At 40.8% G+C, this 17,604-nt stretch overlaps 2 protein-coding genes across 2 annotated transcripts; one reads left to right on the forward strand and one right to left on the reverse strand.

Annotated features, from left to right (window-relative positions):
• Positions 1 to 533: 533 nt before the first annotated feature.
• On the reverse strand, positions 534 to 8,545 carry Tbcb (tubulin-binding cofactor B). Its single transcript, XM_080273812.1, has 7 exons — positions 8,430 to 8,545; positions 7,844 to 7,969; positions 6,672 to 6,815; positions 6,332 to 6,425; positions 5,029 to 5,171; positions 4,462 to 4,583; positions 534 to 4,058 (listed from the first exon to the last, which is right to left on the reverse strand). Exons 2-7 carry the CDS (start codon positions 7,961 to 7,963, stop codon positions 3,944 to 3,946), a joined length of 738 nt encoding a protein of 245 aa, XP_080129938.1. The 5' UTR covers positions 7,964 to 7,969; positions 8,430 to 8,545; the 3' UTR covers positions 534 to 3,943.
• Positions 8,546 to 10,042: 1,497 nt separating this feature from the next.
• Positions 10,043 to 14,246, forward strand: LOC145401801 (uncharacterized). The gene is made up of 6 exons (XM_080273980.1): positions 10,043 to 10,061; positions 10,763 to 11,022; positions 11,793 to 11,941; positions 12,060 to 12,214; positions 12,870 to 13,020; positions 13,482 to 14,246. Exons 1-6 carry the CDS (start codon positions 10,046 to 10,048, stop codon positions 13,561 to 13,563), a joined length of 813 nt encoding a protein of 270 aa, XP_080130106.1. The 5' UTR covers positions 10,043 to 10,045; the 3' UTR covers positions 13,564 to 14,246.
• Positions 14,247 to 17,604: the final 3,358 nt, after the last annotated feature.

The raw sequence follows: 17,604 nt of genomic DNA on the forward strand, positions 1-17,604 counted from the left end.
ACACACGTCATGCAGCCTCTTTACTAAATAATCTGTTACCTGCGATGCTTCTACACGACAAATATATTTTTATTCCTTGGTCATTTTCTTTAGTCTGAAGATATTTTTATATGCTCTCTCCTCGGCTTCCACACAAATTTTTTTATTCTTTCATTGGTTTCATCTCGTCTAGTTGCTCAACGATATTGTAGTACGCTCTCTCTTGCTACTTCATTCTCGTTACCTGTACCACTAAACACCTTTACTCATTTAAACCCTTGAATACGATTGTGTTTTTTTCAAGTCGCATTCTAGATGGCGTGGGCTTTGTTGGATTTCCTTATTTATTTTACAAATTACACCAAGATTCTCTTCTATGTTATTTTAATCACTTTAATATCCACATATTTTTTCACTGATAACATACAAAAGGATACTGAGGTGTAATAATGTAGGACAAGTCACTAATGAGGAGGTAATAAGAAATCTACGATGCCACTTTGAAACTGACCCAAAGACTTGAAGGCAAAGGATAGTAAAGACACAGTGTTACCAAAGACTGGGTGACGTTTTACTGGGTGAAAAATATCCTACTGATCAGGAGGCAGAAAACAGCAGATGAAACTGGGCTGGTTCAGGGTTGCTAATAACACAGTATATGTAATAATCAAAAGAGACATATCACCAACATGCTTAACAGATCATACTTCCCCATTAACCCTGTCATGGTGCTGGAGAATGGCGACTGCACGTGGTGGACGTGATATGATCGGGCAACTGGTTTTGTGAATGTCCCTATCTCCCTCCCAATCTACTGAAAGGAAGATGGTGGGGTGCAATAGAAGAGCAATTTCAGCCTGCAGTCAACCAGATTTACAATCTCATAAGCCTGGGGCCAAAACAGTAAAACATTTAGTGGACAAATACACCTACTGTAGGTGAAAACTAACCATCCTTCCTCTCAACTCTCCATGTGCAATTGTGAGCCTTTAAGGCCTGTGGTTTATGGGTGTATAACTTTTTTAGTCTTATTATGCCAAGGAACTATGGGAAACATGCTGATGAAGGATGAAAAATCTTTAAGTTAAAGTGGATGAAGTGAACTTAAGCATAAAAATAACATTGGCAACCCCAGCCTCTACGCCCAGCCTCACCCACCCAAGTCTGCCGTCCCACAATCGGAGAAATCACACGCAAATCGTGGGTGTGATCCCACTCCAAGCACTGCCTTGTGACCAACCACTTAACACTATTCTGCGCAGTTGTGACGAGAGTGAATGGAACACTTTCAAGAGTAAACATAACTTAAGAATACTGTATCTGCTACATGCTGTGTGACAAATGTATAGGCCACTTTAAATCAAACTACGATTCTCACCCTTCCACACCTGCTCATACTCCCTCACTCCATCAACTATAGCAATTATTACTGTTTGTAACGGACTACAGTTATAGGTATAGAGTCAGAGTGAATATGATCGGATGAGGAAGAATGTGGGTCAAGGCCGAGCGTAAATCTAACAAGGAATGGCCTACACATATAATTGGTTGTGGTTGTATAGCACTATCCACGATGGCATTATTCCAGTACGAAACAAAGTTACAAAGAACATTACTGTACACAAAACACAGTCTTAAAATGTAAATTTCCACGAGTGAAGTGCTTACACACAGCATGTTGCTGAAGTATGAATCACCACATTACAAAGAGCACTTTGTGTGCGACACAATTTTACAAGCACATATTACAGTACAGTATTACAAAATGTTAACTAAAGTACAACAAAAACTTAGGTGACATACATTACAATTTTCTTACACAGTTTGTGTTGCTTAAGTGCAAGACAATGTTCCAAAATATTTTCCTGTATCTAACTGAACTCCTTCAGATCAGGGAAATGTGTTTCACTTTATTCTGGCTAATACCAGACAAGTATGTTTATGTACTATATCATGTCCCCAGACTGTATGGGTTAATATCTATTCCATACAGATGCGGGATACATAAATAATATACATAAGGATACGAACATGCCAAAAAACTAAATAAATCGTTAAGGAAGACAAAACGTGCTGGGGAGCCTTCGAAGCTCAAATTAGGTACTGAATGAACGCAACGCGGCCGTAAACAAAAACATACACTGGAATGCAGAATTTATCACAGAGTTTGCATTGTCAATTCCTAAACTCCCAAGACATATGGCAGAATATTAAACGATGCCAAAATAAATACTATACAGGGTATACACGACCCCTTCCGTACGAAGACGCATTTAACCCCTTAGATCTGGGTGATGCCCATCTCAGTTCATTCTTGCTGTTACCAGATGACTTTACTCAGCTCAGGAAAGGCTTCTCGTACCGAAAATGGTTTATTAAGGCTGTATCTAACCCCTCCAGTCCAACAGCTCTCCAAAGTTGAATAAAATCAACAGGACACAGCAAGAATAAAATGGAAAAAGACTTTCCCAGCCTCAGCAGGTTAATAATTTATTTTATTTTTTGTTTTTTTAAAGCCAGATAAATTTGTTCTGTTTAGAGGTGTGTGGAGATGAGTTTTGCTACTTGTGGGATAGGATTAGGACAAGGGATGGTGTGGAGGATAGAGTCATTTTGTTTTCATCTCACAAATCCCAAATGTTTTTCAGCTCAGTTGATGGTCAACTATACTCAGACTGGAGGATAAGTGGATTAGAGTCAAGGAGACTAAGTCCTACCTCATTCCACAGGCTCACTGATTTCCATGCAACCAAGATTCAAGTTGTGACACAAATCTCTCAGATGAAAACAAGTCACTGTAGCATAGGGGGTGGTGCAGAAGCTAGCTCAACTGATATATCAGAAGGTGGTTTAAAGAAGTGTAGAGAACTGCTGGCCTTACTGACAATGAAGGGATACAAAAATGTCCCTCAATTCCCTATCATCCAAAAGGAGCATGGTGAGCTGCAGGAGAAGGGCAATTTCAGCCTGCAGTCCACTGGGTTCACATTCAGATGAAACCAGGGCTACTACTATTATTAATTAGTGAGTATGAAGGTAAAACTCTTTGCCCTAAGTGTGGTAGTGTGATGCAGTACGATAGTGAAACATGAGGGTTGTTGACAAGGCTAATGTTCACAGATTTACTGCAGTGATACGAAATGGTGAGATGGATGAGTAATGGCACACTGACGGACAGAATGTGTGCTGATTTAAGATCACACTTGCTCGTTAAAACTGACTGAACATGGTACAGTACTACTGGGCTGGATGAGGCCTGGTTGGGTTGGGTTGGGTTGGGTTAGGTTTGAAAGGGATGGGTACTTGAGCAATGAGTGTTAGGGAGCTAAAATTTATCTCTACCTCCTCAGTACAATGGTATCTTTATATTTTACTCTTGCTAATGTCATCATTTTGTTAAGTCAAGGGACATCTCATAAGGAAGGGGTTACAATGATCTTCATGTAATAAGGCTGCTGAAAAAACAATACAGTGTACTGTACTGGATGTTGCGTTTCACAAACTTATCAATTACTTTCAAGCTTTTCATCATCACCATCCACTCTCCCAACTACCATCCACATCATTTTTATTAGCTATTTTCCAACTACAGCACCTACCCAATTCTTAACATCTGATCCATTTCCTTCACTCAGTCTAAGTTAATCCACTGAACTTATTAATTCACAAAGGCTTCGTCATATCTGGTTTCCTTCTTTTTACTCATTGCCGGTCCACCCATCTGTCTGCCTTCTTCCCTATCCATCCATACAACCAGCCACTTCACACACACATCAGAAATTTGCTTATCCACCCACCCATTTCATTACATTTCATCCTCCATGTCCTCTGCTTTTGCTTACATCCATTCCTTTTCTTCTGCTCATTACATCGCCTTGTTTTCTACTATCCATTTCAGATCCATCCACCCAACCAGCCACAGCACCCACCCATCACAGGTCCACTCATCCACCCACACTTCTCTTTACATCTCATCCTCCTCCTCGTCAAAAGGTGGGAAGTCGCCAACCTCACAGAAGGCTGGGCGTGTGAATCCTCCATACTTCATGGGCGCGTCAAAGTATCGCTGACCACCGACACTGTGGGAGGAACACGAATAAATCACCATCATTCTGTTCTGTGTATAACAGAACTTACTGTATTACCAGACACTGATGGGCAGCCTAACTGTAGTGGTGCTGCATACCCTGAGTGAAGCAGCTTTGGTATCCACCAGGGAGCCAAACCTTCCAATATTTCCCTGTACCTTGCCATTGGAAGGATCATGGTCTGACCCTGGTTATATGCTACTTATCACAAGGGGTCACCAGAACCTTACAGTGTGTGTACTGTACTGGACATGTTGTTTACTCCACAGATGCAGTTCCTTACCTGTTGCTGACAAGTCTGCTCAGCCATACAGACCTGGGCTAAGCAGCAAACAACTTATTACAACTACGGTACTTAGCTACTCTATGCATGCAGTCCTGGCAAAGCACTCACCTTCCATCGTTCTTCCCAAGTGGTTCGTCGTACTTGACCCCAACCCAGATGCCAGGCTTGAAGTGCACCTTACCAACAAACATCACTTCACCTCGACGTGTGGGCTCACCCTGCACTCGTACCTGAAATAAATCATCATCGTCATCATCATCATCCTGACCCCTTTTCACAGTGAAGAATGAGGTAAGAGAGAGTCAGGAGAGCATGAAAATACCTGATATGGGAAAGACTAACAACAGCACACTCTCACCCGGCCACTCAAGTCCCTAAGCAAAGACTCCACCTCACAGGCATAAACATCAAGCTTCACAATGCCTATGGGATTGAGTACCATACAAAATTAAAGCCATTTAAAAAAATAAATTAAAACTCACTCATAAACTTTTACAATGTGATGCCACTGGGGATATCACCTGATCTCTGCATTTTTCAGAAGTGTGTACTAGGCTAGCAGTAACACTCTTAATGATCGAACAATGATTCACGCTGTAATGCAAGTGAATCAATATTTATGTCTATAACTGTCCATCAAACTGTTAAATATGATTCCCTTCCTCCCTGTCTCACCTCACAACGACTGCCAACAGTAACAGTGGCAGCCTTCTCCTCCTCTTCCTTCTCCTGTGCCTCTCTCTCCTCCTTCATACGCTGCTGTTCCTCAGGGTTGTACTTCCCTAGCCTGTTTTTCTTCAGGAATGCACGCACACTGTCTGCACATGCAGGGAAAAAAATATATGTGGATGTAGTTGCTGCTGTTGTTGTGGTCCCCAGCTTATCTAATATGTGAGCCCAGCAGACTGCAGGCTGTAGTCCACCATATACAGTAAACCCTCTCTAATTTGAATCTGAATAATTCGGAAATCAGTTAATTCGGCCCTTTTTTGACCACCAGACAAATAATTTTAATTCGGATAGAAATTCATATTAAGCGGGACAAATCCGAGCACATTTGACAGGGAATTCCCGCCAAACAATCACCAGCTGCTCAGTTCAGCCCGAGTCTCACTCCATAACAGACGTCCTCTGAGTGGTCTCCACCCTTCAATTATATTTTTACTGTATTTATGAACTTTGTTGCCCCTCAGCCTTGCTTTATAGCATCGTAATGGCTTCCAAGGATACAAGTGTGCCTTCTACTTCCTCTGGTAAATGGAAATGTAAGATCCTGAGTCTGGCTGAGAAATTAACTGTGATCGGTATAGTTTAGTGTACTGTACTCTACTTCTGTGTTGCAAGACTTCATTATCAAGGTCTGGCATTATTTTATTGATTGTATTGTGCACTCTCTGAGTATAAAGTAATAATATACTGTACTGTTCAATGTTTTTGTGAAAAAGCCATGTTTTAGTGAACGTGGGTGTGCTTTGGGGATAGACGCAAGCTTGAGCTCTAATAATTCAGATTTTTGGATAATTCAACATAGGGTTCCCCCAATTAATTCGAATTATAGAGTGTTTACTGTACTCTGAAGACTGGAAGAGAGTAGAGGGATGTTTGCATAACTGGGCAGAGGAGCCACCTGGTTTTATCAGTGGCACCACATGAAGGCATTCCTCGAGCACCCCCTGCCACATAATAAAAGTAACACTAACAGCATTTAATAAGTGAAAAATGCATTTAATGCACCTAACCAACTGAACACCATAGCCTTACCAAGCCTACTTAAAAATGCTTAGAACACTTACATTAGCCTACAGCTGGGCAAAATCATTCACACAAAGCCTATTTCATAATAAAGTGTTGACCATACCACATTATTTATTGATTTTCGAAGTACGGTTTCTTCATTTGTAAAGTCGAAACATCGTAAGTAGACTGTTCGTAAGTAGAGGACCACCTGACACACAATGAACACTAATGTGAGACATACCATTGCGCTTGCTGTACTCGTCATCAGTCAGTTCGTACTTCTCCACCTTGGACAGATCTTCAAACTCTCCCATACGCTTTGTGTGGTCCGTAACCTGGAAGGGGTTCATTCAATTACTTTTATTTTCTTAATTATTACTTACATTCTCTCTCTCTCACACACAGACACACACTCATACAGACACACACGAGTTTAAAGCAAAATTTGACATTGAGAAAGAGAGAGAGGACCCCATGAACGTAGCTCATTTCCTGTATATCACAATTAGGTAAATACAATTAGGTAAATAAATATATATGCATCCACACCCACACAAAATACCCAAACAGCCACTACTCACATGTATACGGTAGTTCTCTTCCACAGTGTATGAACCAAAGAGTGCACCATCGTCAGACAGGGTGCACACTGGCTTATCCTCCTCGTCAAATACCTCCAATGTCATACTGGACGCAGAGGCTCCTGTTACCAGTTCAAGCCGACCCTACAAAATAAGAAATATGCATGCAATAAACGTATATCAGTGGCATACCAGTATAAGGAAATGAGTAAGTGCCCCTCCCCATAAAACAACATTCATTCATTCATTGCCAGACGCCATGTATCCCAAATGGGGTGGCCAAGGGCTTAGAGTTAATTGTTTTACAGGGAGGGGCACTAATCCTGCACCAACCCCACTTGACACGTAGGGATGCCAACAGCATCTGGTGTTCCCAGGCGGTCACCCATGCAAGTACTAACCAGACCCAACGTTGCTTAACTAACTAAAAAGACAAAGTGCCTAAACAATTTGTTTGTGGCCACACCTTACAAGACTAAGGCATCTGGCTATGGATAGACACACGGATAGATATACGTAAGGGATTATATAAGTGTAGCGTGTTCTATCCCATACATATTTAACCCAATGATATCCATCCTACCCTACCCTACCCTGCCATACTGGGTCGTTAAGATGACATAAGAGGCTTCACACAATGTCTTTGTTAACTATTTCATTTGTATTTTATACCTTATCATTATCTGTGATGTTACTTATGTTGTTTTAATAGCAACAAAGTTTCCTCAAGAATATACAAGAGGATATTGTGGTTTAACATACATACTAAATCACTAATGAAGAGGTACTGCAAAAGCCTCCAATGTTAAGGTACCGGAACTAAAAATATGACTCGCTGTGAAAAGTACGGTACCATATACGGTTATCTGCCACACATGGCCTGCAGTCAGACTGAAGGGTCAATTTAACAAGTAACCAGGGCAGTTTATTCCATCAAATATTACAGAAATTAAAACAAACTACATCTTATACCAACACCATACCCACACCAGCAAACCCACATTCAGTCAGCACTAAAATCACTGAGGCTGCTGGTGACTTGCATTACCAAACCCAACAAAATCCACACTTACCCTACTGGTGACCTAAGCTCAACATACCTACAACAGCCTAACATAATCTATCCTACCCTAATCCTACCCACCCTAACTTACCATATACCCTTTACTCACCTTAAGGTCGGCGATGGTGAGGCCTCTGTCATACCTCTTCTCTGCGGTGAAGTCATTGAGGTTGCTGGTGACTCGCACGTTGACCAGTGGGGCTGTTATTACCTGGATGTTGTCACCCATGATGCTCTGTGGTTACACAAAAGAACGCCATCAACACCCTGATTATTCTCGTCCTCGGGACATCGTTTTCCAACCAGGGATAGGGTTAGGTATAATCCAGACAGTAGTGATACACAGTCTGCGAGGCTAAATATCCACATGGCAAGGCAAGTGACAATGTATCAAACGAGTTTCAGTCAACAAAACTGAAACTTGGTTCATGGGATTCGCTCAATTTACATAACAGTTTTATTCTAATTAGCCTCTTCCCACATCTGTTCATTTAAATTAAGCCAGTGACCTAACAAAAGGTAACAAACTTTGCTAGCCTACGTATCCATACAGTACCAACTCTCCAACATCAGACATTCCGCCTGGGAAAAAATCTTTGATGTAAGAGTACCAAAAACTCCCTAAAAAATAGACTGTAAATATAAGATACAACCATAAATAAATCTGGTAGTGAAGAAAACAATAAACGGCTTACAGCAGTGAAGAGACGTGCAGTGAGGACAACTCAACCAATATAAGTGTCAAGAATGTGGAGTCTAATCAATGGACGACCCACAGCTGACTCACGTTGATGGCTCGCATGAAGGGCAGTCTGGCATTTTGTACTTGTTTTGTATTTTACGAAAACATAATTTATATAAGTCCTTTTCTCTCGAAATGAATCCGTCCGACATATAAACTTTATAGAAAGATCTCGTGTACTACGCTGAATGCATAACACGGTAAAAGTAGTCTGGCTACCCAAGGCAAGATTGTGTTAATGACGTCATGTTTGTTGACATCTCCACCATAGCTTCCTATATTTGGTTATTTGAGACACCATACCTCCTTTGTCTCCCTTATCTCTGAACTGAAATTTATTCATCTCGTAAAAAGGCTCACTTATGACTCATACAAATTATGGCAAAGTTGTGTTAACAGTGACGCTTCAACGCTCACTCGGGCTTACACCACACGACCTTTCCATTTTTGCTTCTGGAAGGGTCTAGAATTCCAGTGACGTCATTAATGCGTTAACCTAAACACACACACACACACACACAAAGGCGATACCGGTACCTTACTATGACCTTGATATCTTACTAAACATCTTAAAGGCTTTTCCTGAACTTTCATATCTTAATCTTCTTCATGTAGGCTAGCGTTCATCGAATTCCAGATTATAGCTCAAACCACGAGAATCAGCAAATCTCTCCAGGGACATGAATCAAAGGTGAAAGACTCGGGAGAGAGAGAGAGAGAGAGAGAGAGAGAGAGACCAAGCCACAATAAGGCTACATGGCACTGTAGTAGATGAAAAATAAAGGCCGGAAGAAACACATATAACGAAGAGAAGTAGGAGAAAAGAGCACAGTAAGGAGAAAAACGGGATAAAAAGGCCTCTTACAGCCGGGAAAGGGGAAGTACTCTACCCCCCCCACCCCTTCTCAAGGCAGGGAGTGTAAAGAGTGAGGGATTTTTTGCGTGTCAGTGGTAAACGTGTGATATAATGTATTGACCAGAATGTACTGACTAAATACACATGTTCAGCATTACCTTACTGTACCCAATGATCCAGGAAGTGTCACTTTCATTTCTACTACTTCTCCCTTCCCTCCACTTCACTGGTTACGACTGTTTTGACTTTTGACTGATTGAATATTTATTGTTGTCAAGGTATAGAGTACTGGTACAACCCACCTCCTTCAGCAGTAAGTTTTATAGTCAGTGATTATAAAATTATGGGTGTAGCAACACGCCCTTTAGCATATATTTGCTACAATATATACTATAAAAGGTGAATGACCTTATAACACATATAGCAATTAGATGTAGCATCAGAGCAGTACACAAGTACAGCATGGCAGCATTTCTCTCATAAAAAACAGAAGTGTTTGAACCTGCCGCCATGATCTTATACATCACTCACTATACATAAATTGCTGCACATACTGTGCTGAGAGCTTTGTTATTACGTTATCAAATCAGTCTTACTCTTTACAGCCTTTCCTGATCTACCTGTACTTTTAAAGGAAACTCTGGAAAACAGCAAATATAATAATAATAATCATAACGAACGTGAGGTTACCATGACAACAGTTAGGCGTCATCATGGGCGACGAGCAAGGTTGTTTACATTTTCAGTTTTAGGTTGCCTCTCACTTCGATCGTTTCACTTTATTTCTTCAGTTACTTATACAACAAAGTTGTGTCAAGTCCTATAGGTAGACTCAATCCTGATACAGCATAAGAAGCAAAAACTGAATATTTACGAGCCATCTATCGTTCATGGGAAGTACTCGGATATGAACCTGTAGCCAATTTATTACATGGCGTAACTCTGCTAAGATAAATCTAGCAGCAGCCACAACTGGAATTTGGGTATTTTGATGTGTTTTTTGTTTATATCCCGTCATTTGTCAACATTTTTCTTCTATGACACTTCCGTCGCAAATGAACCCCAAGGAGGGTTTAATGATCTCAAAGGCGGGAAGGAGTTAATCTGGGACATAAGTGTCATAGGGATGGTGTCAACAAACGGTGATATATAAACAGAAAACACTTTAAACTACAGTACCTGATTTCCATCTGTGGCTTCTGCCAAACATTTACCCTGAGCCACTTCCACAGCCTAAACAGTAAGTCATGGATGCAAAAAATTCAATGAACCTTAGTTATGAGGTAGGAATGCGGCTCCCTGGTTATAAATCATATCAACCCAACAGTTTAATAACCTACAGCTCACTATCAACGCAGATGAATGGGGTTAGGGATTTTTGTCGAGGTTGATGATTGACTGATGATAATATTTATATATTTTTTTAATAGTTCCCCCACTTGAGGATGTACCTGAGGTCCTAGAAAAGATAGAGAGAGCAGAAGACTGGAAGAAAATAGACAAGCCATCCGATTCCCACAACACGTGTAAAAAAATTAAACCTGACACAGAAAATGATGGATCGCTGATTGAGAGGGAGAGGAAAACACCATGTGACGAAAAGACGAAGACACAACAACAACAACAAAAGAGAGAGTCAACTGGATTTGGCGGAATGAAGAAAGGTTTCCTGTTTGGGGGTCAGTCTAAGGTAGGATGCATATATCAGCGAGGCTCAATGAACTGCCCCACTAAACTGACGTCTATTGTTCTTTCCCCTTAAGCTACCTTAGATTTTTGTCCTTTCGTAACTTATTTTCACACAGCTTTGTGATGTGATCCAACAGCTTTACATCAATTTGTAATTAGCATCATATTATCTCATTACAGTTCAGCATTCTAGATGGAGAGGGCAGTTTTCTGTGGGATTATGGCATCTGGCAATAGATAGATAGATAGATATATAGAATTTAATATATGTCTGATCAACTGTATGTAATTATTGTAGAGGTATTGTGTCATTAATGGATAGCTAAGAGGGAATGAGATGGCTGACCCCAGAATAAGTTACCACTTATTACACGTAAAGTATTCACACAAGTTTCGTGAGTTTTAGTTTCGCAGCGCAACTGTGGTATCAATTAGGCACGAAACTAGTGAGTGCACTGTATTTACTGTTCACAGTACCCTAGACTATTTATTAGCTACTTTATTTTCCCACAGTTATCATTATAATTCCACTTTCCAAAATATACCAGATTCCATAAAGCCTTTGGAACCAAACATTTTGGATTTTAGAGTGTGTATTGTATTTTTATGTGACAGCAGTTGGAAGCTGACAATGAAAGAGTATGTGATTAAAAGTAGTATTACTCGGTCCTTTGGGGAGGAAATATGGAATGAAGGACAATGTGCTAACAAAAAGATGTCAGCAAACTTTTATTCATGATTGCACATATTCAGCCAAGTCCCCACCCACAGGTAAAGAAAACAAGTGTTAAGAAGAAAGAGGACATACCGGTACCCCTGATTCAGGCTCGTCCAGAGAAGTCCAGCCTGGTGATCAAAGAGGTGCAAGAGGCCATGGATGCCAACAATGCCATGGAGTTTCAGGACCAGCTGGCTAAACGGTGTGTGTGCGTGCATGCATGCGTGCGTGTGCATATAACTGCATGCATGTGTGTGTGCATATGGTCTGGTGTACATGTACTTCACTGATGACACCAAGCAATGCTTTATATTCAACAGACTGGAGGCAAACCCCAGGGTAGCAGATGTTATTGCAGACCCAGCATGGATACCAATACTTGATGAGCTGCAACGGGACCCACAGGCCACCCTTCAGAAATACCGCCATGACCCAGCAATCATTACCACACTTAAAGAACTGTGCAGTGTTTTAGGTGGGTTAGGCTGCATCAACCCCCAGTAATAAGCTATATAAAAGCCCATGTAGTCTAGCAGGCAAGTGGAATACAATACTCCGACTCTTCTTGGCTCAGTAGTTACATCACATACTGTACTTATATCTCCACAGACCTCTGAGCTGATTCCCACCTCTGTCACTGATTACCACCACCTTCCTGCCACTCACAACCTCAGTCAGAGCTTATCACCACCACTCCATGCCAGTATCCCTAATACATTCATGATTAACATGACAAGTGCATCTTATTTTACTTACACTGGCCTAAAATTGCCATCTGCATCTTGAATCCTTTGCTTTAACAAAAAGATTCTTACTAGAAAATGGTGCAAGTCAAGAAATACTGCTGTGGAATGGATGTAGTGTAATGGGGTCCATAAATGCCCGTGTTACTGGTAGGCAAAGTGGGGATCCTCTGTTTGGTTCGGTGGTAACGTGCGCACATTTGGAGTGCATGGGCCTGAGTTCGAATCCCAGGTGGACTAATGACTAATTTGTTAAGTTTCATATCAGTTATTACAGTAGAACCATAGTAATGTCTTATTCTGCTACCGAACTATGGGAAATAAGCTGCAAAAGGACAAAAATCACCAAATTAAGGTAAAGAAACTATGATGTCTCCCTCCCAACAGGCGACACCTTCCTACACCTGAGTAACAAGGCCAAGTCAGATGATGTGGAGAGTTATGCGGAATCACCAGCCGTGTGTGAGGCCCTGGCTGACCCTCTCATCAAGAAGATTATGGAACATATGAAAGAAGGGGATAATGTGGAAGTTCAGAGGTGAGTGGTGAAAGGAAGAGAGGTTTGCAATGGTTAGGTAGCATCAACGGGTTAGTTTGTTTGTTAGATAATAATAGATTTGGTTTGGGTAAGATTAGAATGCTCACTGAAAACGTGCCAAAGACAATGTGAGATTAATGGTTAGTTTTGGTCGTTAAATTATGAGATTATATAACCAGTTCAGTTGCCAGTGTTACAACAATGCTGTACGTAATTTTTTGCTTTCGTTATTACTCAACTTTTTTTTTCTTTTGCATCTCAAAACTAAAAACAGATACTATACAGCAGAACTGATGACCCCTTCCCTACTATGGATACTTTTGTTTTGTTCTTTACCTGGCACAATCAAAAGTTTTATGCAACTAAGTGAAATCCACACAGTCCAGATTTTAACTAAGATTCCAAAATTTTTCCTCCTCTGATGTATGTCCCAACTAACTTAAAATGTGTCTATATTGCAGGTGTGTTCAGTATGCCAACCCTAGTCAGAAGAGAAGGATTCAGACTCTGATTGACGTTGGCATGTTTAGGTTCTCAATATAAAACGGTCTGAATTATAGAGGACTCTCTAAGCTTCCCTTCTCCCCTCCCTTTCTCTCTCTTCTCTCTTCTCCTGTCTTTTTTCAGTGCAAATATTAGACGTCCTTTTCATCATCACCAATATCTCATCTCACATTTTAATTACTATTTAAATAAATGGTATGAACAGCATTAGGCTTACATTAGTGATGCTTTCCTATCCAATATACTGTATTAATCGATCAACAATGTCTGTCTCCATTATGATAAACTGTAACTGAAAATGCAATAGATACTACATACATACATCTGAAAAAATTATGCCAAACTACTTATGTAATCTATTGACCAAGGCTGGCCATGATACATCCGATGTTTTCTGTGGACTGGAAACTAAACCAAATGCCAAAAAATATGCAAAACTACTGTATGTGAATCTCAACTTGGCCTTTACTACTGTGTAATTAGCCCCACTGCTGCTACGGCTGTACTGTACTTGGGAATTTTGATGGAGCTTCAGTGACAGCACAAAATATTTCGTACAATTCACTATGCCTTCACCTTGGTGCAACCCCCCCACACCACAACACAACAACAATGCAACCGTCACCAAACAACAGTATTTTGTTCTGGTGTAAGCCAGGCAGTCCCACAGTTGATACTGAGCCTATCAGTAAATTATTATTGCTGTATATTGTCAGTAAAGTTCCAATAAAAATGTAATATGTTGCATATATTATTATTTTACCTTCAAGTGTTGCATATACTCTTTTACTGTCAAATGTTGGATATATTCTTTTACCCTTAGTTGTTGCACCGATTATTCTTTTACCTTATGGTGCTGGAGAAGAATGCCCTCTTTTGGCTGCACCAATTTAATCAGCAGTTGTATATGCATCACTCAACTCTCTATTCCCCAAATGGAGGATGGTAGACTCCAGAAGAATAATTTAAGGCTGCAATCTACTGAGTTCATAGTAAGCTGTGTCTGGGGCCACAATAACAAGATGAAAAGACCACTTACCTGATATCAGCTCTCCTGGTCTGCACATCTGTGGTTTCTGGCAATAAACAAATAAAAACTGATAAAGAACAAGGATCATCATCATTAGCATCATTGCAACAACCACCATTATCATCATCAGCACCACAAGCACCATTATCATCATCAACAACCACCACTATCATCACCACCACGACCACCATAAATGATAGGGTGAAGTAAGATCCAGACACAAAGAAAGTGAAAGAATGAAAAAGGGAGAACTATCAAAATGGCATGTACAGTGAAATGGGCCAAACAATCATTCACACATTATCAAAGCCCCCAGAATCCTAACTCCACCTCACAAACACAACCATCGGCACTTTTTTTCTATTATAAAGCTACGCTTTATATAGGCCTACCAAATCAAGCTAATCCATCAAAACTCATGTTCAAAAATGAATATCAAACACTTGTCATATCTCTGCATATACTTCATCCATCTGCTTTCACCCCTTCTCACTTCCATGGCTTCATCATCTTCCAAACCTCTTTCTCACACACTTACCATGTCCATCCACCTTCTCTTTCTCTCTCTCTCTCTTGGTGATGGCATTGGCATAACTGGACTGCCTTGCTGCCTGATTATATATATATATAAACAACATTTCTCAACTCCCTCCCTATCCCCCAAAAGGAGAATGGTGGACTGCAGTTCAAATTCAGCTAGCAGTCCACCAGGTTTAATGTTTATTTAACTTGGGGCTACAACAATAACAACAACAACTACTACTACTACTACCATTACCAACTACTACTACTATTACTACTACCACCATCACTACCACTATTACTGCTACTACTACTACCACTACCACACATGAATTTACCATATCCATCCACCTTCTAAGCCTACCAAACCTAACTTCAAACTCATCCAATCTACAACCATTCACTCTTTATTACATAATATTTAACAACAGATGGGGGATGTGGAAGGTGTGTGCAAGGTATTCACTGAAGAAATCTGTGCAGCATGTGAGGTGGTGTGTGGGGTGAAGAGTAGACGAAAGGGGGTGCAAGGAACGGCATGGTGGAATGAAGAGGTGAGACAGGCTGTGGCATAAAAGAAGGATGCATATAGTGAGTGGATGGGAAACAGGGGTGTGAAGGAAGTTGAGAGACAGAAGAGATAGTTGCATGTAGAGAGGAAGAGAGGTGAGATGATTAGTAAGAGGGAGTAAGAAGAGCGTGGATGAGGAATTTGGAAGGAATCTGAGTGTTAAGTGGAGGGAATGTAAGAAAATGTTCTGGAAAGAGGTAGAGAGTTAAACAGGGTGATAAAGATGAAAGTCAGGGAGTGAAAGATAAAAATGACATATTGCTAAAGGAGAGGTATATGAAAGAGGGGTTTGTGAGCTAGGAGCAAGGAAGTGAAATAGCATTGGACAGGGCGACATGGAGGCGATTTGTTTGTGGCCATCCCTTCCAGGAATGAGGCATCTAGCAATAGACTGATAGATAGATAGATTTAACAACACTCTTTTACCTTCCTGTCAACAGATATATGATAAATGGAGAGAAAAGCACACTTCACTTCTGCACTGTTATTGTTCCAGTATAATGCATATATTTTTTTGGTTACAGACACAGTATTCCTCGCTTCCAACACATTTCATGAAAATATATATATACATCTGAACACAATCTGACAAAAATATATTACACTGGTACAAAACCTAGGAAGATTTACAAAGGGTACAATATATCCTCACTATAACACAATGACAAATACTAAAGCTCTAAATTAATGGAAGCAAGGTTGTTATTAGAAAGGAGCTTGTGGCATTGTGTGGAGGGACAGACTGACAAAAGACAATATGAGGGAGTGCTGTGGTGTTGATGTGAATGTGATTGAGAACAGTAGGAGAAATACTCTAAGACAGTTTGGCCACGTGGAGGATGAAGAATGTGAAAGACTGACTAGAAGAGTGTGACTGAGTGAGTGAGGTGGAAGGGGGCAGGGGGAGGCAGAGACAGATTAGATGAAATAGGGGGATGAGGTAGAGAGATATGAGAGGGGTGTGTGAGTTTGTAGCCACCCTTTATGAGATTACAGAATCTGGCTATAGACAGACAGATAGATGTGTTCTGTTGCTGTACGTAAGAACTGGAAGAATATTACAATAACATTAATGTACTGAAGGTACTGTATTTCTTCCTAAAGATTTTGGGATGAGTTAGTTAGTGGGGAAATATAGTGTGGACATGTTTAGCAATAACAAAAATATTTAACCCTGTAGCATGAGACACAGGGAAGGGATGGAGAGGTATATATGAGAGGGGGTGGCTTGGAGAGAGAGAGGGCAGGTTGATGGTGGGGGACAGTGTGATGTAGGCAATTCATTTGTGGCCACCCCTATTGGAATTATGGAAACTGGCTCCCGAAAGATAGACAGGTAGATAAATAGGTAATCCTGTAGTACTGAGCGTGAAACATGATGAAACTGAAAACACTTTACAAAACTATGGTTTACTGTATTTTACACCTTGCTCTCCCTAGTACAGTGTGACATCACATAACTTGGGAAATCTCTATCCTTCTACAGCCAAATGCCTTAATCCTGTAAGGGGTGGTCACAGACAAATTGCCTCCACACTGCCTTGCCATTTTGTTGCCCTCTCCCCAGTTACACCCCCCCCTCTGTACCTCTCTCACGTACCTCTCTACTCCATCCCTCCATCTCATCCTCTGGCAATGAAAATTTTTACTTCATTGTGGTGTGGACTCGGGTTCATTTGAATGTGAACCTTGTGGACTGAAGGACAAAGCTCCCCTTCTTCCACAGCCCATCCTCCTCCTTGTGGGGGATAGGGAGGGGACTGATGGACACTTACATAAACGAGCAGCTCCACCGCCCTATCAGTGCCACCGCATGAAGGCCCTCCTCTCCAGGACCACTCCATTATAAAGAGGATATACTGTACTGTACATGCAAATGCAACCTTTACATCAATACAAAATTCCATAATTAAAATTTTCTGTGTGGAATGCTCATCATCATCATCATCATCGTACC

The sequence above is a fragment of the Coenobita brevimanus genome, chromosome 56, assembly GCF_032717465.1.
Source record: "Coenobita brevimanus isolate Jiangsu-jjx chromosome 56, ASM3271746v2, whole genome shotgun sequence".
Classification (NCBI taxonomy): Eukaryota; Metazoa; Arthropoda; class Malacostraca; order Decapoda; family Coenobitidae; genus Coenobita; species Coenobita brevimanus.